The sequence below is a fragment of the Equus asinus genome, chromosome 20 (assembly GCF_041296235.1).
Source record: "Equus asinus isolate D_3611 breed Donkey chromosome 20, EquAss-T2T_v2, whole genome shotgun sequence".
Lineage (NCBI taxonomy): Eukaryota > Metazoa > Chordata > Mammalia > Perissodactyla > Equidae > Equus > Equus asinus.
Window position 1 is genome coordinate 91,886,137 of NC_091809.1, and position 25,152 is coordinate 91,911,288.

The 25,152-nt window shown below is 37.1% G+C and overlaps 2 protein-coding genes across 2 annotated transcripts; one reads left to right on the plus strand and one right to left on the minus strand.

The window, feature by feature from the left end:
* Nucleotides 1-3,201: 3,201 nt before the first annotated feature.
* On the minus strand, nucleotides 3,202-4,147 carry LOC106843942 (olfactory receptor 5P76-like). The gene has a single exon (XM_014861194.3). It carries the CDS (start codon nucleotides 4,144-4,146, stop codon nucleotides 3,202-3,204), a length of 945 nt encoding a protein of 314 aa, XP_014716680.3. The 5' UTR covers nucleotide 4,147.
* Nucleotides 4,148-19,409: 15,262 nt separating this feature from the next.
* Nucleotides 19,410-20,327, plus strand: LOC106843921 (olfactory receptor 5P1-like). Its single transcript, XM_014861177.3, has one exon. The coding sequence runs from the start codon at nucleotides 19,569-19,571 to the stop codon at nucleotides 20,325-20,327; it is 759 nt and encodes a 252-aa protein (XP_014716663.3). The 5' UTR covers nucleotides 19,410-19,568.
* The last annotated feature ends 4,825 nt before the right edge of the window (nucleotides 20,328-25,152 follow it).

Sequence of the window (25,152 nt, forward strand, 5' to 3'; positions counted from 1 at the left end):
TGTTTACAGAAGATATTTTATGAAAATGAAAACTACTAAAAGTAGGTTGAGACGATTTATTTTCTAACATCTGATCAATTAAAAAATACACTATTGAAAAATCATGTATTTTCTGCAGTTGGTTGTTGTGTTGACGTATGTTCTATATGTGTTCAATGTTGTCAATCTTGTGGTTCAGATTTTGCACATCATACTGCTTAAGAAGCACCTTATACTGCTTAAAATCCATTATGAATAATCAGATTTTTACTTTTTCATTTGGTTTAGCTAAGAGCTGAATTTTAGACATTTCCCCAGCTATTAATTTTTTTCTTAACTTAAAGGTTAACATATACCAATTACATTTGTGTAGACGTCCCAAATAATTGTTATAAAAACCATCAAGACCATCCAAGAAAATATAATTTCATTAAACCTATATTATCAGCATAGGTTCACAAGTAAATAAGTATGTAGTTTTGGCAAAGGAGTCTACAAGTTTGTCAAAGAAATACTAGAAGATTGTCAAAGATTTTATGTAGTAGTGCCTCTTTTATAAAATCCAAATATATTTCATAATTTCTCTGAGAGCCCTGTATGTTGAATGCAGGGTAGGTGGCCAGTTTCTCAAATAGCCTCACACAGAGCCCTTATGTTCTGACTGTGATGCAGTACAGAATCCTAAACAGTGCATTTCTTCAGAACTCTATAGACAACATGGCATTTAATACCCCAGATGACATGCATCATCCTCTTTATGGTAAAGAGTTAACAAAATACTTTGATTTCTCTAAGGACAAATTTGACCTTAATGAACTTCCTGTTTTGCCTATATCCTGATGAAAATGCAACATTGCTTGTAATCAACATGATTCTTTAATTGGAAAATGCATCTAGACTGGTAGGACAATATATGAAATATATTCTGTTTTATGCTTTATGTCTCCTTGACTGCAGTGATTTTGATAACTGGAAACTATACTTGTAGGGACCCTGGAACTATACCTGGCAGTATTATAAGATATATTAGTTCCAATTATGGTCATGAGGCTCCAAAGCTAGGATGTGCTTCCGCTGTCTCTTGGGATCCAAAGTGAAAATCTGTTAGGATTATGCTCACCACAGAGAAATGCCTGGTATAACTGCTAGCAAGGTGCATTTTTCAGTTATGCTGTTCTATATGATTGTTTTGCATACTTTAATGGTTATTTTTGGTTTTCATTGATTCTTTGTATTTTCAGAAATTGCCCTTTATCTCTTCAAACAAAGTAATATTATAGTCTGTGTCTATTAACTCACATATCTTAAATCTTAGTGGTTCTGTTTCTGTTGTCTGTTGTTTCCACTAGCTCTCATGTTTGGTATCTTGCTTCCTTTTGTGCTAGTCATTATTTCTCACTGGGTGCTGGTTATTCTATTTGGATAATTGTTGGTAGGAATAATTGAGGCTTGAGTTGTTTGTTTGCTTATTCAGTTCACCCTGAGGCACCACCCGTCCTTGTCCATCTTATATCCAAGTTCAAGGCTTGAGACGCTCTAGATCTTCAGGGCTGCACACCTGGGCAAGACTTGGTCATTTCAAGTTTCCTCTTATCTGAGGATATATGTGTGGAGTATCAGTCAGAATTCTCATCTGGACATGTGCTGGGTTTTGACATGATCTCCTCTCATTCCAGAAGAACTCTAAATCCACAGCCCAGGTTGAGAACACTCCCTTCTGGCTTGTCAAATCCTCTCATTGCAAAAGCATTTTTGAGTTTTGGGTCTACTTCTCTGGGGCCAGTTTCTTGTGAGGCAATTTCTTATTATTCTGTAAACTCTAATGTGATATTTAAGACATGGTTAACATTTTATCATTTGTTTTAGTTGTGCTCACCATGGGATTGATTAAAATTACCAAGCCTGCCATAGTTGGAACAAAAGCCTGAAAGGTAAATTATATGCTTGTGAGTGGAAGATTAGATATGCACAAATGTACACAGGTAACACTGTATCTGACAAGAAGTGTCTTAACCTCCTGCATCCCTGCTCAGATGTTATCTTCCCAGTAAGGTCTGCACTTGCACTTCCGGCCCCAGCATGTTAATCTCTGTTACTTTGATTTGTTTTTTCTTTCTCCATAGCACGTATCCCTTTAGAATAGTTTGAATCACTAACTTGTTAGTTTTATTGCCTCTCTGCTGCTATATGATAAATTCCACAAGGGCAGATATACTGAATGCTTATCACTTATATTTTCAATGGCCTTGGATAGTCTCTGGAATATAAGAATAACCCAGTATAACTTTTGAATGTATGAAAGAACAAATGAATGCGTGAAATGATTAATGGCTTATGAGTCTGTCAGCAAAAAGATAGAATTTGTGTCTGAAACAATAAAGAGGGGACAGGAACGATAAATAAATGTGGTTGTCGTCTGTACATAGAGATTGAGTAAGCCTCTCCAGACAGCAGTAACATATTCAGGGGAGAGACAATCCAGTTCCTTCCAGCTTCCTGAGCATGCTGTAGGCCTAACCATGAAAAAGTCACTCCAAGAGTTTGTTCCACTCAGTCCCTGAGGAGTTCGGGAACCCTGTTTATTCCCACAGAGAAGTGACCTGTTTTAACCTGACAGAATTCACAGGTCAGAAGAGACATCCATTCTGTTCTTCTCTGAGGACCCCCTATATGGTGACTGGAACCAGAGATCAGGTACATAGGCCAGAGTTTTATGGGTCCACAAAGCCCATCCTCAGCCGATAACCTTCCTGCAAGAAATCACATCCACCAATTTTCTATCTGGTTCCACTTTTTTCTTTCCTCTCTGAATGTACTTAGTCATAATTATAATTATCACACTAGTTAAAGGATAAACTGCTGTCAAAAAAATGGACAATATCTTAAAGGTTTGGGGGTAAAATAACCTTAACTTATCAGAGAACAGCTATGGAACAAAAAACATGAATAAAATTTTTGAAAGATTTCAACACATTAGATTTTTTTTGGTGAACCAATATGTGTTTCTCATTATGAATTTAATTGAATTTTATTAAAGGTAATTCACTATAGGCTTCTGATTTACAATTTGGTATTAGGAACTGCACCCCATACCATTACTAAAAAAGCTTCACACTGGCTAATGACATATGGACCAATATATTTAGACCACAGACACTCTTTGACCTTTTATTATTATATACAGCATATTACTACACCAAATACTATAAAGTAACACATTAATTAAGAAAATGTTTTTCTAGTAAGCTGTCTCTTCAGAGCCCCCTTAATCTCATTGTTCCTGAGGCTGTAGATGAGGGGGTTCAACATGGGGACAACCATCATGTAGAACACAGACACCACCTTGTTCTGGTTAGTTGAGTAGCAAGACTTGGGCATCACATAAATGAATGTGACTGTCCCATAGTACAGAGTGACCACTGTGAGGTGTGAGGCACAGGTGGAGAAGGCCCTGTGGCGCCCCTCAGTGGAGCGCATCTTCAGGATGGTGAAGAGGATGTAGATGTAGGAGACGGCTATGACAAACACCGTGAGCACAATGATGGAGCCAGAAGTAAATGAGGGGACAGCTGCGGGAATACTGATATCAGAACAGGAGAGTTCAATTAAAGGAGCAAAATCACAGAAAAAATGATTGACTTGATTTGGTCCACAAAAGAGTAAAGAATAGAAGCAAACAGTAAAAGAGCAAGCATTGAGAAAACCACCCACATAAGCCACTATGAGTAACTGGACATAGACTTGTGTGGACATTTTGGTGGAATAAAGGAGTGGGCTGCAGATTGCCACAAAGCGATCATATGCCATGGCAGCCAGGAGGAAGCACTCCACTGTCCCAAAGAAAATGACTGAACCAAGCTGATTGGCACATCCAAGGTAGGAGATGGTATTTCTCTCCACCAGGAAGTTTACAAGAATATTGGGAGTGACAGAAGATGATAAACCCATGTCAGCAAAAGCCAAGTGACTCAGGAAAAAGTACATAGGATGATGGAGCTGAGATGAAATTCTGATAAGAATGATTGTGCTGAAATTGCCGGATACAGTCACCAGGTAGATACATAGGATGATCATGAAGAGGATGACTTGAAGGATTGGGTCATCAGTTAAGCCCAATAAAATAAACCCTGTCACTTCAGTGTGGTTCCCATCCCCCAGGGAATCCATGAGACAGTGTAGCTGCTACCAAAATGAGGCTGTGAGGAAACATTACATTAAAAAGGTTGTAAACTTTATGGTTTCAATTTTGTTAATACACATATGGGAAGTCATTTTAAATAAAGATATTGAATCATCAGTGCATATTTACATGCAATGACGAGGCTCTGTATTTTTAGAATTATTTTTAACAGAAATTCCAGAAACTTCCTTCAAATAATGTCACTTTTTCTTTTTATATCATATTGTTTCCACATGTGCGCTTAAAGTGGCTTTGAGGTCAAAGTATAAATAACATAAGACAGAAGAAAATTACAAATAAGCCCAGTGAGTAGATCAAATATGCATATATATGTACAACTTCATATATATATATATATACACACACACACACACAGGATTTTGTAATACAGATTTTAGTAATACCTAACACTACATGTTTACCAAAGGAAAGCATAGGGTTAAGAATTTTATATATACATATAGATGTATATTTCTGTTTCACTATCCATAAAATAGTATTAATTACTCTCATTATTATTTCATATATGAGTTAACTGTGAAAGAGGTAGCGTAACTTGCACAAGGTTACATGGCAAGTGGTGGAGTCAAAGTACGAAGTCCAGGAAGAATGACTGTCTATTCCTCTAGAAACTATACAATAAATGAAATTAAATAAAATTATCATGAAGTCAGTACATCTGACAATAAGTGGAAAACAGATTTTCCTTTAAGCCTTCTAGCAGTTATGTATAGAAGAGGCACTTGGTTATTTACATATTTCACAATATCAACCAGTTAAATAAAAATTTTTTAAAAGAAGAAATAAAATTGTTCTTGATACTAACCCACAAAGGAATTTCAAATTGCAGTTATAAATGAGGTCATTTATTGTAAATTTATTGGATATTTAAAAAATATTTGTATTTCAAAATATCATTTTTATCAAGTAATTTGAAATAGTGTAATCACTATGCAAAAAGCATGGTTGATATTCAAAAAATTAAAACACATTTATTTGAACAAATCAGATCACTTCCTACTGAAACGATGTTTTCCAATTGGAGTTTCCAACTGAAATAATATTAATTTCAACATAATATGTAGCTGAATAAAGTATAGCTTAAAAACTGAAAAAGGATCATCCAGTTTATAGCTAGGTTGATCCTCACCTCCAAATTATCTGACTTTATATCCGAAGTTTTGTCTAATGTGTTACTGCTTTGAAGCTAAAGCATTCTGACCCATAAAGTCAGTCTTTCTGCAAAGATATTTACAATATCAATTTTTTAATCTCAATTTAAACCTGTAAATCTTTACATATCAATAAATCCCCAGAATATTTAAAAGATATTGGATTTATTAGCATAATTGGGGACTTTTGAGTTTGGATAGTATTGAAAGACCATATGAGTTTCCATCTTACTGGGGACAAACAAGGAATCCTGGTAACTTAGATTATGCCTGTTTATTCACATGAACTCTTGGTGGAGACAATAATTCAGCCAAAGTTGCTAACTAGCTGATTGTTTAATTACATCTTCCCTGTTTCCCAAGCATGACTTCTGAGAACAGATATAATTTCAGGGAGTAAAGTGTTCTCAAATGGTAAATGAAAATCAGTACATCAGATTCATTAACAAAAGTTAAAATCTTACCTCTTAGAATAAGAACTCATTCACCTTTCAGTAGCAGATTAAAGTCATTGTGGATATATAGCTCTCTTTTATTTTTGTATGCCTTTGGGGATAAATCTCTGAAGATTCTAGAGATTCAAATGTGAGATCAAAAGCATCATGGAGCATCCTTATGTTTTGTAGTGGATATTGAGCAATTGAATTGACACATAAAAAAACAATTACTCTTTCTGAATTCTGTCAATTCTCAAGTGGCCAATTTATTCTTTTGCTTCTATCTAGGTGCATAGTTATATAACTTTCATTTAATAATCATTAGAGAATATAATATAATAAATTGTCTTAAAGGTAAGCATTGGTCTGAAGTTTATTTTGCTATTTCTGATTGAGAAATACTTGGTTCCAACTTTCAGGTATAAAAAGATATTTGTAGCTTTATCCATTCAATATGTGTTTATTGATAGGTATTTTGTATCGATATCTGTGAGACATACCATTGATTAATTTGGGGGAATACGAGATGGAAGTTGACGTAAAGTTGAATTCTAAATGACAAAATTTTTTGAGACATATACATTAACTGTCAGATCAAAAGTAAGAAAATAAAAGCCTTTAAAGTCATGTAGAGAACTATAAAGGAAAAAAGGGTTTGTATGACTTCCAGACAAGAAATATTCTCTTGTGTCAATAACCTCAAAGTGTTGCCTCCTGAGTAGTGCCTTCTGGTGTAGGTGGATGGTGGTGGAATACAGGGATCTTCAACCCTAGGATTCAATATTACCCTAATTCGCTTGCTAATCCTAACTTTATTATCATCTATCTCAACCCCTGAAGACCTACTTTTGAGGAACTTGGGCTTGCCATCAACAAAATGATAAGAACATTCATTCAGGGCTTCCTTTTTTCCAAGAAGTATGATTAACAGTTTATGCAAACTTAATCCTCACAAGAATTTCATGATGTAAGTACATGTGTTATCCTCATTGATCAGATGGGAGAACTGAGACTGAGGAATTAAAATGCTTGTGGTGGGTGATTCTGACCCACATGATCAGTTTCCCACTTTCAGTGCTGCCACAACATCTCCACTTCAACGCTCAAGTCCTCCCCTGAAAACTAAGACCTTCTGGAAATCACGAACTGCCTAATCAGTCCACAGACAAGTGCATCCCAGTGTGGAAGCAGTTTAGTTCCCAGGAGCAACCCCAGCCAATGGAGACAGGAATTTAGTGCATAAACGTTCTTCCCCCATCCTTCAGCTGGACAGTTCTAAAAGGCAATCTCTGAGCTTCTCAGATGTCTTAGTGGAATCAAGCCATTGTTGCTATAGAAGTGTTCTTGATCATACAACCAGGAAGGAGGACATCAATGGGAAAACGGAAATCTCTGATTTGCAGGAATACTTGAAAAGAATCTAAAATGGTAAATAGCTGGTTTAATAAAAAATACTGTATTCCTCTTAATCCCTTTAAAATGCATAAAACTCTAGAAATAAAAATTATGATATTGTCTTCTGGAGACTTTATGTATAAAGATATAAGACATATGATAACTATAACATAAAGATGGAGGGAGAAAAATAAACATATAAGGACTCATAGTCCTTCTATTATCTGTAAATTACTATGTTATTAACTCTAAGTAAACTGAAAATTTAAGAACATATATTCTTATCATGAGAACAACCACTAAAAAAGTAATGCAAAGAGGTATGCCTGAAAGGTCAATGGAAAAATTTAAATGGGATTTTTAACATTGAAATCATCTAAAAGTAGCCGAAAGAGAGAGGAGTTGAATAATAACACAAACAACAAAAACTGATAGAGAATATCTATGAAAAACTTTCAGCTAAGATCATTATTAATGGCAAAATATTAAATGACTTTCATATAAATATTTTCAAAAGGCTAGGTGGTCCATCCTCAGCACCTCTATGGAAGTTACATTATACAGGAATTTCCAGGGATTGAAATAAGGCTAGAAAAGTAATAAAAATATTAAAAACGAAACAGGACGAAGTGAAATTGTCTCCACCTGTAGATAAATGTCCATGTAGAAAATTCTAAGAAATCTACAAAACATAGACTACAACTTATTTAGTAAGATTGCAGGATAAAAATATAATATACAAAAGTAATTTTATATTTGTATACTAGGAACAAACAATGGAAAGATTAAAACAGAAAAATACGTTTATAATATGCCAAAAACTATAAATATTTAGGAATAAATTTATGAAAAGTTACACAATACTTTATTAAGAATTAGGCAACACTGGGAGGCAAGCTCAGTGGTGTAGCGGTTAAGTACACGTGGCCCACTTTGGGGGCCCATGGTTTGCTGGTTCGGATCCTGGACATGGACCTATGCACTGCTTATCAAGCCACGCTGTGGCAGGTGTCTCACATATAAAGTAGTGGAAGATGGGCACAGTGTTAGCTCTGGGCCAATCTTCCTCAGCAAAAAGAGGAGGATTGGTGGCAGATGTTAGCTGAAAGTTAACCTTCCTCAAAAAAAAATATAGAACACTGCTGAGAGAAATAAAGAAAACACAAATAAATGAGTTGGAAGACCCAATTTCAGTAAGGGACCAATTCTTCAAAAAGGGATTATAGATTCTATGCAATATGGTGAAAAATTCTACAAGGAGTTTTATATAAATAGACAAGCTGTATATGTGGATTTGCAAACTAGACAAAATAGTGGAAGTAATGTTAAAAAAACAAAAAAAAAAGTTGTAGCATTAACACTACATGACTTCAAGAATTATCATAAAACTAAAGTAATCAAGACAGTATGGTACTGGTGAAATGATAGACATACCTATCAAAGGAAGAGAAAAGACAGACCAAAAATAGATCCACATATGTATTGGATATGTACATATATATATCAGTCAGTTTATTTTGGACTAATGTTAAATGCAATTCAATGGGGAAAGAGTTTTCATCATATATTACTTCAAAAACTTCACATTCTATGAAGAAAAAGAACAATAACCTTTATTTCATATGATACACAAAAATTAACTCAAAACCTATCATAGATATAAATGTAAAAGGCAAACCTATAACATTTCTAGGGCTAAATATATGATAAAATCTTTGTAATTTTAGAGTAGGCAAAGATTTTGTTAAATAGGGCACATAAACACTAGCAATACCAAATAAAAATGACGTATTCGACTTCATCAAACTTTAAAGTGTTAGCTCTTCAAACATGCAAAAAGAAATCTAGAACACTAAAAAGGAGAAAATGTAATACAAATACATGACAAAGGGCTTGTATGTAGAATATATAAAGAACTCTTAGAATTGAATATGAATAAGACAAAAATCCTAATTTCTTTTTTTTTTTGTGGATTGGCACCTGGGCTAACAACTGTTGCCAATCTTTCCTTTTTTTTCCTGCTTTATTTCCCAAACCGCCCCCCACCCCAGGTACATAGTTGTATATCTTAGTTGCAGGTCCTTCTAGTTGTGGGATGTGGGACGCTGCCTCAACGTGGCCTGACGAGCGGTGCCATATCCGCACCCAGGATTCGAACCCTAGGCCTCCGCAGCGGAGTGCGTAAACTTAACCACTCGGCCACGGAGCCGGCCCCCAAAATCCTAATTTTTTAAATGAGGAAAAGCTTTGAACACATACTTAAAAAGGGAGATATCCAATGAACAACTCAAATAACAAGTGGGCCGAGGACTTGGATAGACATTTTTCCAAAGAAAACATACAAATGGCCAACAGGCACATGAAAAGATGCTCAACATCACCAACCGTCAGGGAAATGTAAATCAAAACCACAATGAAATATCACCTTACACCTGTTAGTAGAGCTACTGCCAAAATGACAAAAAATAACAAGCAGTGTTAAGGATGTGGAGAAAAGGGAATCCTGGTACGTTGTTTGTAAGAACGTAAATTAATGCAGCCACTACGGCAAACGGTATGGAGGTTCCTCAAAAAATTAAAAATAGAACTATGATACAATCCAGAAATTTCACTTCTGGATATTTATCTTACAAGAAAACATTAATTTAAGGAGGTATGTACACCTCTTTTTCATTACATCATTATTTACAATAGCCAAGATATGGAAGCTACCTAAGTGTCCATAGTTAGATGAATGGATGAAGAAGATGTTGTGTATATATACAATGGAATGTTACTCAGTCAAAAAAGGATTGAAATCTTGTCATTTGCAACAACATGGATGGACCTAGAGGGTACCATGCTAAGTGAAATAAGTCAGAGGAAGACAAATATTGTATGATTTCACTTACATGTGGAACCTAAAAAACAAAGTAAACAAACAAAAAAAGCCTGAAACAGACTCAAAGATACAAGAAACAAGCTCATGGTTACCAGAGGGGGGAGCAGTGGAAAGGCCAGCAAAATAGATGAAGTGGTGCCAGCCCCACAGCCTAGTGGGTAAGTTCAGTGCCCTCCACTTCGGTGGCCTGATTTGATTCTCAGGCACAGACCTACACCACTCATCAGCGGCCACGGTCTGGCAGTAACCTACTTACAAAATAGAGGAAGATTGGCACAGATGTTATCTCAGGGCGAATGCTACCCAGCAAAAAAAAAAAAAAAAGACTAAGGGGATTAAGAGGTATAAACTTACAGTTATAAAACAAATAAGTTGTGGGGATGTAATGTACAGCATAAGGAATATAGTCATTAATATTTTAATAACTTTGTATGGTAACTAGACTTACTGTGGTGATCATTTCATGATATAAGCAAATATTGAATCACTATGATGTACACCTGAAACTAATAGGATGTTGTATGTCAATTATACTTTATTTAAAAAAGGAGATACACAAAAGATCAGTAAACACATGAGAAGATGCTTAACACCATGAGTTATTTGGGAAATTAAAATTAAAATGACAAAAAAATGACATTATACAACCATTAGAATAGCTAAAATTAAAAAACAAGAAATGTTAGCAAGGTTTTGGAGCAAGTGGAATTCTCAATACCACACATGAGAATGCAAAACCATACAACCATTCTGGAAAGCTATCTGTAGTTTATTAAAAGTGTAAACATGCACTTATCATATGACCCAGCATGCTCCACTTTATATTTACCCAAGACAAGTAAAAATGTACATGCATGCCCAGACTACTAGAATATTCATAGATGGCAGCTTTATTCACAAAAGCCTCAAACTGGAAATAAACTCGAAGCCCACTAATAAGTGAATGGATAAAAAAAGTGTATATCCATATAATAGAATACTACTACTCAGAAATAAAAATAAACAAATCATTCATATACAGAACATGAATGAATCTCAAAATAATTATGTTGATAGAAAAACATCACATACAATGGAGTACGCTATGTGTTTCTAAATTATAAAATTCTAGAAAAAAGTAAATTAATCTACATTGCCAAACTGTAAAAGGCAGAAATACAGTTACCTGGGGCCAGGGGCATACAGAGGTATGGACTGCAAATTGACATGAGGAATCTTTAAAGAGTGACGGAAATTTTTTTTTAAGTTATTGAAATGAATAATAAGGACCAATACTATCAGATAAGATTGTTCTTTTCTGTTGCAGAACAGTTTCATCAATTATATGAATTATTATTTAATTCAAGAAAATGGGCCCTAAGATCAAACAAATAATTCCTATTCCCACCACATTTTCCTATGTTTTGTCTCTCTACTTTTTTCTGCATCTCCGTTTTTCATCTTCCTCTCTCTGTCCCTTGCTGAAAGCTGGTAGAGGAAGTTTAAACGATTGGAGGTTAATTGGTGACTACTCTGCTTGACAAGGGTATTGAAATATTCTTTCCTCTTTTAATTTTTTCAAATAGTAAGTTAATGCTACACCATAGTTTCCTCTCATTCTGCTTTGAAGATGCTAGAAGATTTATTCCATGAAGGCAGACATCTTTGGCTGTTACTTATATTTCCCATAGCCTACCTAGGACAGTGTCTGGATATAAGAGGCAGGCAATATAATTTTTGGAATGAATGAATTGATTAATGCTGTATGCTACTATTTCCTGCAAGATAGTAAATAGTGCTATGAAGAAGATGCAACATGCACAAATTTATTCATAATGGACGGGAGGACTGATGGTGTCTCAAAGTCCATTTTCTAGAAGGAAATAACGCTGTTATTTCCATTACCCTCCCTGTGGCTGACTTAACATTGCATTTGGAAGAGCAGTGGATGAAGGTAACAGCAAAGATAGACTGATGATTTAGGTTAGAGAAACACAGAGCAGCAGCAGCATCATGCTCCCCATCTGTCTTTGCAGATCCTACCACAGGCATCCATAGAAGAGTAATGATATGAACTCAGTATTAACTACCCGTCCTCTGAATAGATGCATGAGAAAAAAAATATTTATCTCTAGTAATCATGGCCATTTAGCAGGAAGCAGAAATCCTAGCACCATAAGGAGCAAATACAATAAGACCCACAAGAAGAAGAAGAAATTCAGTCTGTATGACTATATGACTGGAAATGATGGTTATGGGTTATAACTAGTCCCTCAAGGGAGAAGGAATCTGGGCCAGAAATCAGAACCTAACACTTATACTCCATTGTTTTTTAAAAAATTTTGAGTGTGTGTAATAAAGTATACACAGTCCTCATTCCTGTGTATGCACTGAGACTCTGTCTTATGACAAATTCTCCAAAAGCAGAGCTTTAGACAGCAACTGTTTTGCAAGTGTTTTAGTAAGAAGTGATCTCAGGGCAAACTGTAAGGATGAGAGAGAAGCATAAGGCATGCAGAAAAGCTACATAAAGACGTGGGCTCTGCTAAAGTGTAACTTTAGTTTGATCCCACAGGGAGCACTGGAGCATGAAAGGCACCTCAGAGTTGTCCTATCTTGTAACAATAGGGTGTTATAGTTGTTGATGTTTCTAAACCACTGTTGATGATTGGGTCAACTGTTGGCCATGGGCCTTCCTGGGAGTGAGGGCACGCATGCCCAGATATTTCCAGTCAATTATGTTCCTTTCAGTGAAGAGAAATTCTCAAAACACTGTGGCTATGAACATTACAAGCCAGCTCTCAAAGAAGCTTGGAGATGTATTCAATGCCTGATAAGAGAGATCTAGGAAAGGCGCAAAAATGTTTACCTAGCTTTCAAAGTCCCAATTTACTATCGTATACAGCCACCTAGGTCGCTACAGCACACCTGATAGCAAAGAGGTTCTGGAATCCAGCAGAAGCCATCCAAAGTAAGTGTCTCTCCTTACAGAATCCCTTCTTAATGACTATAACTTCTCTCTTGGTTTTTATATATTATTCAAGCAAGAGGCATCTTGGATAAGGGGGCATTTGTCCTGAACCTTGAAGAATCAGTAAGAATTTGGATGGGTAAACTCAGGAAAAGGCATTTTCAGACAAAAAAAAAAAAACAAAACAAAACACAGAGTAGAGAATGAGAAAGTGCAAAACGTAATCAAGAGACAATGTATTGACTGGTTTGCCACAAGTATTGAGGTCATAAAAGCAGATATTGGAGATGAGCCTTGATAGCACATTATGTGGAAGATAGTACAGATGGTGGACGACTTTGAAGGCTAAGCTGAGGAGAGGCAATTAGGAGCCATTTGGGGATATCATGAATGGCAGTGCAGTAACTGAGGACTTTCTTTTTCAGCAATGTCTTCCCTAGCAGAGAAAGAAATCATAGTGCCCATATAGCGTGTTAATCTTTTTCCTACTGATCCTCTGAATGTTTCCCCAGGCAATAGCTCCTCATGACACACCATTCCTTTGCCCTGTGTATAGGAAAGAGAAGTCCTTTGGAGTTGGCAAATTGTCAGAATTATAAAATAAATGATATAGTACAGGAAGTAAAATATCCCTGATGGAATCATCTATATCCCAAGATCTATTTTTAACACATTTCTGGAGATTTGGGACCTGTCTCTTCTTATTCTAGTGTTGCAATCCACTCTGCTTTTTGATAGAAATTTTAGTACTTTTGAATTGGACTGATGAAATGAGGAAGCTTGTATGTTTCAGAAAAATATTTTGATGGTTTTAGGTTGAAGGACATATTCCCACGTGGGGTTAAACAATCCTGGCAAGGGCACAGTAAAAATGAAAGGTGCAAGATGTAAAGGAGTTCAGCCCTGAGTAGAACTTGAGGGTGGAAAATGATGGTTACATATAGCAAAATAAATCACTTTGGGATGCCTCTGCTCACCAGAACTTGTCAAAAGAGCTGTAGGAATGATGGATCCCAATGGCATCCCTTGGAGGCATGTAAAGGAAGATGAGGTATCTAACGTACTTGGCTGTTGCCTGCTGCCTCAATGGATTGTGGGTTCTTAGATGCATAAGATGAGCTTGAATTGTTCTGTTGAATGGCGGGAAGAAAAGAGTTCCAAGACACTTAAATAAGGGACAATCCTACGTATACTGAATTCCAGGATGAATCATCTTAATTTTTTCTACAGCTAAATAGTCACTAAGTCAAAGTAATAATTTCCTTCCTTACTATTCCCTCCTTCAACTCCAATGTTCCTTTTCAATTTGATTCAAATGTTATTTTAATTGGAAAGTATCCTGACATCATATACTGACACCAATCAAGCAGATACGCTAATTGCTCTGAATGTTGGACGTGCTTCTGGGAAACCAAGAACTCTCTCCTTCGCTTTCATTAAACAAGGGAGAAGGAATTCCAAAGGACATCATGACATATAGATGTCCCTTGGGGGAGGGTAACCTGGCCTTAATGAGACACCTGGCTCCATAAGTCGTTTCTGTACAACAAATTCAAGAACTTTTTTCTCAAAGGGGCTAGCAATAACGGTCCTAAGGGATTTGTCATGTCCTATTAGAACCTTCCTTTGCCTCCCACCACACACACAAAGACGCCCACCCTCATTCTCACAGCATGTATGCAACTGTTTTTTGACTCAGGGGAGCATTCAATAGTTTAGATTGTTGATTATTCAGTCCACAACTACTTATAAAGCTAAGTGGAGAACATCTGCTTTATAAAGTTCTCTTTGGAATTCAGCATGAACAATTCTGTTTCTGAAAGGTGAGTGCAATATTCATGGGTTTTATTTAAATAATTTAAAATTTGTATTTGTTCAGTGAGAAATTAAAAATAAAAGAAACTCACCAACTTTAGATCTTGACCCTGTGGAAACTGTGGCCTCAGCAAGAGGAGCACTGCATAATGGTCATTGTAGACACCCAAGTCAGGCTGCCCAGGAGTCCCCAGATCGGTGTGGATGGTCTGCAGCAGCCAAAGCCGCTGCTAAGCTTGTGTAACTGAATCTCTGAAAAAGAAATCAAGAAGAAATCACCTGATCGTCAGATTGGATGAGGCTCACCTATGCCCTCTATTCGTCACCAAAACTGACCCATGCACTGAAGGAAAGGATAGTTGAGAACCATAGTTCCTGACCCTGATGGACAGGCATGAATGAGATCACAAAATGAAGATCTTCAGAAAGAACTATAGGTGGCCAGTGGAGAGGAAGGGAAGGGCAAAATCAGCTGTCATATTATGTAGCTGAATGGCATAGTCCAGAGCTAAGAAGGCATCAGATACTGTACTTCCTGACTTTTTCTGGATTTGTGGTAAAATTCTCCTGACAAGTGTTGAAAGACAGATTTTACCATACTTCTCATCAAAAACTTAAATAATTGAAAATCTACTAATACTCCAGTTTTACTTAATGAAAAATTGTTACTTAGCTCTGGTGTATGACCAAACATCTTTAAGAACTTTACTGATATCATTTTTTAAAATCTCACAAGAAAGATGCATTAAAAAGACAATTATTCCCATTTTAAAAACAAAAAGACTGGGAGTCAGCAAGATTAAGTATCATGTGCAAGGTAAAATAGCTGTCCAGTGGTGGCCCAGGATCTGAGTTTTCTCTCTTCAGTCTCCATGATTCTGCTGTCAGCACAGATTCGAGTTCACACTGTGTGCACGATGAAAACAGTGTGGCCCCACTGAACTCTGCTTGAGTCAGAAGGCAAAGAGCATAAATGCTGGTCAGTGCCTGGCCCCACTCATCAGACCAGAGTGTTCAGAGGCTTTCAAAGAGAATTGTGAGGGATCTGAAAAGTATGCCACAGGTGGAATGATGAACTATAGATGCTTAGTTTTAGAAAGTGGAGGCAATGGAGGCAGGCAATTATATTCAAATATTTCCAAGTTTTTATATAGAAAAGAGATGGTTTGTACCATTAAACTCATGTAGGGTCAATTGATAAAGATTAAAAACAGATTTTTAATGATAGAGCTAACACCAATGGCAGTAAGCTGCCTGTCATTACAGTAATCTAAGTGCACTTAATGAAGATCAGTCAGAAAAGAGATAGAACATATTTTTTAATGAGCTGCAGGTTCTCACCTATTGGTTCATTATACCTCACAATTCATTCAAGCAAAGAACTAAATCCCACCATTGGAAATATTAAATGCTTTCTTATTCTAAAGTAAGAAATTTTTAATTTTTAAGAAATAAAGGCATTTTGAAGACATTTGTATTGATATTTATCACTTATGGTAAATTTTTAAAACCTTAAGAACTGAAATAAAGTTGTTAGAAGAAAATTGTCTTTATATGAATATTGGAACCAATAACACTGAGTGTAAAATTTCAGTGTCATGTTAACATGTCTCTTAAAAGCACAAAAGTTGCAAGGAGGGCCTGGCCCAGCAGCTGAGTGGTTAAGTTCCTGCACTCCACTTCGGTGGCCCAGGGTTTCCCGGGTTCAGATCCTGGGCAGGGACCTAGCACTGCTCATCTGGCCATGCCGAGGCGGCGTCCAGCACAGCACAACTAGAAGGACCCGCAATTAGAATATACAACTATGTGCTGGGGGGCTTTGGGGAGAAGACAAAAGAGAAAAAAAAAAAGATCGGCAACAGATGTTAGCTCAGGTGTCAATCTTTTAAAAAGAAGTTGCAAGGACGCATGTATAGGGAGATACACCTAGAAGAGTAACAGGATAGATTATGAAGCCCCATGACTACCATACTAAGGAGTCGGACGTGCATTCCATCCAGCGTTTCATTTATGAAGGTTACTTGTAGAATGGGAAATATTTTACTGTTAATATTGTGAAAATATAAATTATATAACATATATGATTACAAATGTGTAAAGACATATGCCCCTAAATTAAAATAAACCAAAATAATTTGTGAGGCATTGTTAAAGAGGTGTGTGTTTCTTTAGTTGTTAACTATATGTAAAAAAAAAAAAAAAAAAAAAGAAAGTGTATGCAGAAAGGATTTGTAAATCTGTGCAACTCACCTGCAGGGATTGTTATTTAGCTGAAGTTAATGGAAAGAAAACATGTGCATGAGAGAAGTTTTCAAATCATTACAGTAAATCGCAATTAGATTTTTTTAAATTTTATAATATTCAAAAGAAATATTTTTTATACTTCTATTTTCTCATTCTGATAAATATAACTCTCTTTGCTACTTTTCACTAAAGCTTTAGAATGCCCTGAAATTTTTGCATCAGATTTCAGTATTTCTCTGGGTCTTCCCTTATTATTTATCATTAATTTTGCTTTCTCAGGACTGCCTCAAAACACAGGGACTTTGCCTTTGTCAAAACATAATGGCAAAACATGGAGACGGTATTAAGCTCTTTAATGAAAATGCAGCCAAGACTTAACAAAACATTGAACATTGAGCACCTTGGTTTAGGATTTTTGTGATTGCAAATCATGGGGATACACTTACCTTAGAGCACAAAACATACTTCTTTGAGTTATTCCTTAAGAAAAATACCTAGTAATGGAATTACATAGAAAATTGATTATATTTTGTTTGTTATCCTCCTGATGCTCTATCCAATTTGTGAGATTACTAGTGCCCACAGTAAAAAGTTGTGAACAGTTAAATGTGCGAAATTAACAGAAGAGTAGTTAAATTAAGGTCTGGCCACTCAATGCATTATCATGCAGATCTCAAAAACTCTTATTTGTGAGGAATTATAATGTGATAATATTCTTATATTAAAAACTAAAGTAAATTATCAGTATTAAAAATTTATCTACATTGTTATAAAGCTATATTAAAATATATCCAACAGGAAAAAATCCTGTCAATAAATTACCAAATTTATAGTAGTTAACTAGTGTGATAGTACCGAGATTTGAGGGGAATTTTCAAATTTTCTTGTTTTTCATTAGCATGGTTATATGATATTTTTTTAGAAACAAAATAAGACATTTCTTTACTTATACTACTATTACAGACTTCCTATGCATTAATAATATCTTCACTGTCTTTCTTCTCTACCAGCCTGATTTCTCTGGACAGGGAACCTAAATTATATTTCTCTGTGGCTTCCCACAGCCTACTCACTAACCATTCACTCATTCGTTTAAAAAGTTTTTCTTCAGCACATTTTATTCTCAAGCACTAGTTATTATTTGTAATGTAGTGATAAAATGCACGGTTGTTGAGCAGAATATCTAATTAATAACTTGGAAGAGTGAAATGTAAATGAACAAACAACAACAAAAACCATAATCCAGTATAAATAATGGCAATCTAGACATCTTCAAAGTGTGATGTCAACACAAAGGAAAGTTGACTGATTAACCCTCAGAAGTCAGAGAAGGCTTTGGAGAGAAATCAATCTGAAGGATCAGTAGGTCACCCAGGGCAACAATGGTGGGAGTTCAAGTAGGAGAAAAATAGTCAAAAGCTAAAGAGAATAGAGTGTATTGAGGGACTCGAAGTGGTTCAGGAGGATTGATGAGTGCAATTGTTGGATGGAAATATCCTGAGAGAATGCAAAGAGTCATATGCAGGGATATATCAGAAAGTGTGCACTGTGCTGTGCTAAAGAGGTTGGGTCTCATCTTGAAGGCTTGAGAAAGCACTGAAGGACTTAAAGTAATATAAAGTAATGCCTTTGGCATCACCTACTTTTCACTTCGGCAGAAGATCACTCTGGCAGATGTAATGCAAATTAGAAGGGGGTAGGAAGGAAGGTAAGTAAATAGATAAATAAAATGAAGAGGCCTTGACTAAAGCAGGGACACTAGGAATGGAAGTGAGGAGATGAAGAAATAAAATTGGGAACTAAATTATAGATAGACTGAATAGGATTTTAATAGATGTAGTACAAAGAGAGGATGAAGGTTAGGATGACTTCCACATCTCCGACATGAGAGATTGAGTGGATGGTGGTATAATTTCACAGATATAGAATGTAGGAAGAGGGGCCCAAGAAAAGGATGAGTTCAGTATGGAGGAGGCTGAGTTTTGAGTTATTTGTCAGATTTTCAACTAGAGATTTCAGATAGATAGTTGAAACTGTAGATCTGGACCTTTGGAGAGATATATGTCTAGGAGTCAAGATCAAAGAGATGTTTTAAAATAAATATTAGATAAATAAAAGAATATAACTGAGATTCCAGAGAGTGACATTGAATCATTCTCATTTTATGCAAAAGAGGAAAGAGACAAAAAAAAATCCTGTAGAGCACAAATTTATAGGCTGTGCAGAGGAAGAAATCACTGTGAATGAGTCTGAGGAATAGTCAGAAAATCAGGAGTGTGTGGGACAAAAGTACAAAACAAATGAATATTTCCATATTCCTCAACAGGAACAATTTACAAAGGAGATGGTGGGAAACCACACCAGTGTGACAGAGTTCATCATTTTGGGGTTAACAAAGGACCCTACACTTTGTGCCATCTTCTTTGTGATATTTCTAGGAATCTATGTTGTCACCTTAGCAGGCAATATCAGCATAATTACTTTAATAAGAAGTTGTTCTCAGCTTCACACTCCCATGTACCTCTTCCTAAGCCATTTGGCTTTTGTGGACATCGGGTTTTCCACATCAATCACACCTCTAATGCTTGTAGGATTCCTTGGACATGGAATAGCCCTCCCTCTCGCTGGCTGTGAAGCCCAGCTCTGTTTTGGGGTCACATTTGGGACGGCCGAGTGCTTCTTACTGGCTGCCATGGCCTATGACCGCTATGTGGCCATCTACTCTCCCCTTTTCTACTCCACCCGCATGTCCCCCAGAATTTGCATTCTCTTTGTAGGTGCCTCCTATCTGGGTGGGTGTGTAAATGCTTGGACATTTACTAGCTGTCTATTGAGCCTGTCTTTCTGTGGACCAAACCAAATAGATCACTTTTTCTGTGATTTCTCCCCTTTGTTGAAACTTGCCTGCTCGGATATCTCCATTATTCAAATTATCCCTTCTATTTCTTCTGGCTCCATCATCGTGGTTACTGTGTTTGTCATAGCTCTCACTTACGTCTGCATCCTCATCACCATCCTGAAGATGCGTTCCACTGAAGGACGACACAAGGCCTTCTCCACCTGCACGTCCCACCTCACTGCAGTTACTCTCTACTATGGAACTATTACCTTCATTTATGTCATGCCCAAGTCCGGCTACTCAACTGACCAGAACAAGGTGGTGTCTCTGTTCTACACAGTGGTGATCCCCATGTTGAACCCCCTCATCTACAGTCTGAGGAACAGAGATGTAAAGGAGGCTCTGAGAAAGACAATTGTCAGAATATATTCTTAGGATCCATTCTTAGCATTTCAGGTGACATATAAAATTTTTGCTTACCAGCATCATACTTAGGACCTAGCCAATGCTGCTTATCGCTTAAATTAAAATTTTCTGCTAGCTCTCACTTTTATACATCTGTAAACTAATTGAGAAAAACCTTGAAATCAGTAATAATGATAGTAATAGTTATAAATATTGTTGAACACCTGTAGGTGCCAAACACTTTTTAAAATTTAATTTATTTAGCAAACAATAATTTGTACTTACTATGTCCCAGGCCTTATTCTAAGAGCATTACATATATAACTGGTATATTCCTCACAAAAACCCTATCAAGTAGTACTATTATTTCTTTTCAAAAATAAATCATCTGGGGTACAAAAACATTAAGTAGATTGTCTCAAATCATTCAGCTAGAAAGTTGTGGGACCAGTGTTCGAATCCAGAAAGTCTGGGTCCAAAACCACTATGTTTCTCCATTTCATTTTAACAGCAATCCCATGTTGCTGGTATTGTAGATTTTGGGCTTGTCACCATTACAATATGCCAAGAGATCTGCGAGGAATCACACCCACTCACGTATCAGGTAATAGACATACAAATTACTGTCCTGGCTGTGAACCATGAAGTGGTCTGTGAATCGGCTCTGGCCCTCTTGGCCACAGTCTGGGGACCCTGGAAGGTAAACCCATCAAATTCTGTCAGACTATAAATTTTAAAAGGGCCCTGTAACTGCTCCAGGCTGTCCTACACACAGCCTGCGCAAACAGTCCTGTGACACAGGGATCCTGAAGTAGATACTCCTGTCTGTACCCCATGAAATCCTGATGGGGCCCTATACTAGACGCCAGGCCCCTCTCAGCTGCAGTCAGCAAGCAGGCCTGCTGGCACAGGACCCAGGCTGGAGACCTTCCTGTCTGTACCCTGGGGATCCAGAAATGGCCATATGCTCATCTCCGGCCCCTTCCAACTGCAGTCCTTGAACGGTCCTGCTGACACAGAGACCAAATAGCAGACTCTTTCATCTGCACCCGTGGAGATCCTGTAAGGGCCCTATATTTGGCTCCAATACCATCAATACTGCAGCCCACCAGCAGACCTGTCAGCCTAGGGATACTCCTGTCTGCACTCCTGGAGATCTTCAAATGGCCAAATATTAGGCTTCAGCCCTTCCCAACCACGGTCCATGAGTGGTCCTACCAGCACAGGGAGTAAGCTGGAGATAGGCTATACTCATCTCCAGCCCCTTCAGCCATGATCAGGGATCATTCCAGGCCACACAGGGACCTGGTAGGAGAAATGCCCATCCACGCCTCCAGAACTAGACCTGAGGACCTCAGTCTTGGCTATGGAACCTGAAACTGTGGAACCTTGGGCTCAGTTCCAGCTCCTCTCAGCCACGGTCCAGGGCTAGTGGCATCCACCCAGGGGCCTAACCAGTGACCAGGAAGCAGCTTTCCCAAGGACCTGGCAGGAGCCACACTCATTCACACATCTCATAATAAGCCCATAATCTGAGGATCCAACTGTGGACTTTGAAGTGTACCCTTATCCCAGCACCACTCTGCTGAACAAGGTACTGGAGACAGCTGCATCCCCCCAGGCACCAGACAACACACACTCTCACCTGAGTCTCTGGTAATAAGCCTGCCAATGGTGGACCCCACCATAGGCTCAGAGACAAAGGGACTAGATCAAACTAAAAAACTTCTGCACTGCAAAGGAAACCATCAAAACAATGAAAAGGCAATCTACCAAATGGGAGAAAATATTTTCAACTCATACATCTGATAAGAGGTTAATATCCAAAATTTATAAAGAAATTATACAATTCAATAGCAAAGAAACAAACAACTAAATTAAAAACTAAGCAGAGGATCTGAATAGACATTTTTCCAAAGAAGACATACAAATGGCCAACAGATACATGAAAAGATGCTCAGCATCACTAATCATCAGGTAAATGCAAATCAAAACCACAGTGAGATATCATTCACATCTGTTAGAAGGGTTGTCATAAAAAAGACAAGAAATAACAAGTGTTGGCAAGGACACGGAGAAAAGGGAACCCTCCTACAGTGTTGGTGGGAATGTAAATTGTTGCAGCCACTATGGAAAACAATATGAATTTACCTTAAAAAAATTAAAAACAGAACTACCATATGATCCAGAAATTCCACTTCTGGGTAGCTATCTGAAGAAAATGAAACACTAATCAAAAAGATATTTGCACCTCTGTGTCTATTGCTGCATTATTTACAACAGTCAAGACGTGGAAACAATCAAAGTGTCCATTGATGGATGACTGGATAAAGGAAATGTGGCATATATATACAATGGAATGCTATTCAGCCTTAAAAAAGGAACTCTTGACATTTGTGACAACAGGGATGGACCTTCAGAGTATTATGCTAAGTGAAATAAGTCAGATAAAGAAAGACAAATACTGTATGATTTCCCTTATATGTGTAATCTAAAAAAAAAATGAACAAAAAAATCTCCAAACTCGTAGACACAGAGAACAGATTGGTGGTTGCCAGAGGTGAGAGGTGGGGCATGGACAAAATAGATGAAGGTGATCAAAAGGTACAGACTTTCAATGATAAAATAAAGTCCTGGGTATGTATTGTACAGCTTGGTGACCATAGTTAAGAATACCATATTGTATATTTGAAAGCTGCTAAGAGAGTAGATCTGAAAAGTTTTCATCACAAGAAAAATAGTTGGTAACTATGAGTGGTGATGGACATAACTAGACTTATCGCAATGATCATTTCACAATATATACAAATATCAAATCATCATGTTGTACAACTGAAACTCATATAATGTTATATGTCAATTATATCTCAATAAAAAACATTTCATTCCCATGCAGTCTTCCAGAAATTTGCCACATCCTCATCAAGAGTAGGAATCTATTTCTCTTTGCTATAGGCTGGGCAGGAACTCTGGCTGCCTCAATGAATAGAGTGGATGCTAGTGAGATAGGGCATAAAAGGTGATACCGCATCTGCCTGACTCTTGAAAGATGTTTGCCTGTGGAACAGAGTCACCATGGCCATGCAGGGAGGCTGAATCCCCCGCTAAGGTTCAGAAAACAGCCAGCATCAATAATCAGACATGAGAGGAACTACAATTTCAATATCCCCTAATATCTCTAGTGAGCTTTTTCTGTATAAATAACAGAGGTTGTCTTTAAAGCCACTAAGTTTTGGAATGGTTTATTACACAATAGAAGATATCCAGTACAATTTAGGTAATGTATGTACAGATGCTTGCAGTAAAATTTTTTCAGCTAGACTCTATGTTTTAAAAATTTCATAATAGGATATTAGAAGAATGTTTTGAGTGGCAATGAGTCATTAGGAATTTCAGTTAGAGAGGATTTTCCTTTCAGCAAGGCCTTTTATAGCAATTGTCACATGCAAAAGCAATCACAACAATCATTCTCTGCTCCTTATCTTTCATCAACCTTTCTTCTGACTGATTCCCTGGGCAGAAACCTATATGATAAGCCCTCACCCTAACCCTATAAATAGGGAAGAAGAGACCAATGGGACTTGGCAAATTTTCAGAGGTGTAAAATAAATGATATTGAGTACAAAGTAAATACACCTGGGGGAATCATCCACATTCAAAAATACATTTTGACAAATTGAATTTCAGTTACTTGATTTGCTATTCAGTTAAATAAGAACAAACTTTACTGAAAAATCACTGTGATATGTCAGAATAAAAACCGTTCTGTAGACCTCACAATGAGTTTTACGTCCACAGAGGACAATCCTCCTGATAGCTAATGGAAAGAAAGAAACTCTAAGTAGTGTCAAGGTGTAATGTTCTCGGGTGACCCCCAAACTCTCACTGGAATCCACATAGAACTGAGCTCCAGCCATGAGGAACAGAGAATCCACTACTCTATTTTCATAAGAGACTCCACAATTCAGACAGAGATGACTCACCGCAGGCATTCAAAGATCACAAGTGGCTTAAGAACTTGTTCTTAAATGACATGTATAAAGAACTGCAAAAAACTAAGGATGATTTGTGAGACTCCAACGTCTTCCTACAGCTTAATTTTTCATGGTTTTAAGAGGTCTGAATGTGCTTCTTCTCTGGTACAAGGTGGGAATTTTATATTTCTGTATACCATGTGTGTAGTGCTATAGCCACTAATAATCAAGTAGCTTTAAAAATTAACAGTCAGGGGCCAGCCCAGTGGCTGAATGGTTAAGTTCACATGCTGTATTTTGGTGGCTCGGGGTTCACCGGTTTGGATACTGGGCGTGGACCTACTCATCGCTCATCAAGCCATTCTGTGATGAGAAGAACTAGAATGACATAACTGGGATATACAACTATGTACTTGGGCTTTGGGGAGAAAAAATAAATAAAAGGAAGATTGGCAATAGATGTTAGCTCAGGGCCAATCTTCCTCACCAGAAAAAGTGTAAAATAATTAACAATCGATTAGAATGTACTGATAAAACTAAGGGGACAATTAGACTTGAGATAAATACTGTTGTTGTTTCCTATTCCTGGCATATTTGGCCTACAAACAACAGAGAGGGGAGCTTAAAAACCCTGCAGATCTAGAATAGGATTGTAAACTCCAGATAACAGCCAAATGCAGCAAGAAGTTAGGCAGCATAGATGAAAAAGAAGGTAAATTATGAAGTTACAGGCAAATTATGAGGAGGAAAGTATTGTTGAGCATCTGTTGTGGAAGATTTGTCTATAATTTTGTCATCTATAAATTTGTTTTCGGAAATGGGAATGGAAGTAGGAAGCACTGAGCACATACCCTGTGTTACGTTTATGTATGCAGCCATGT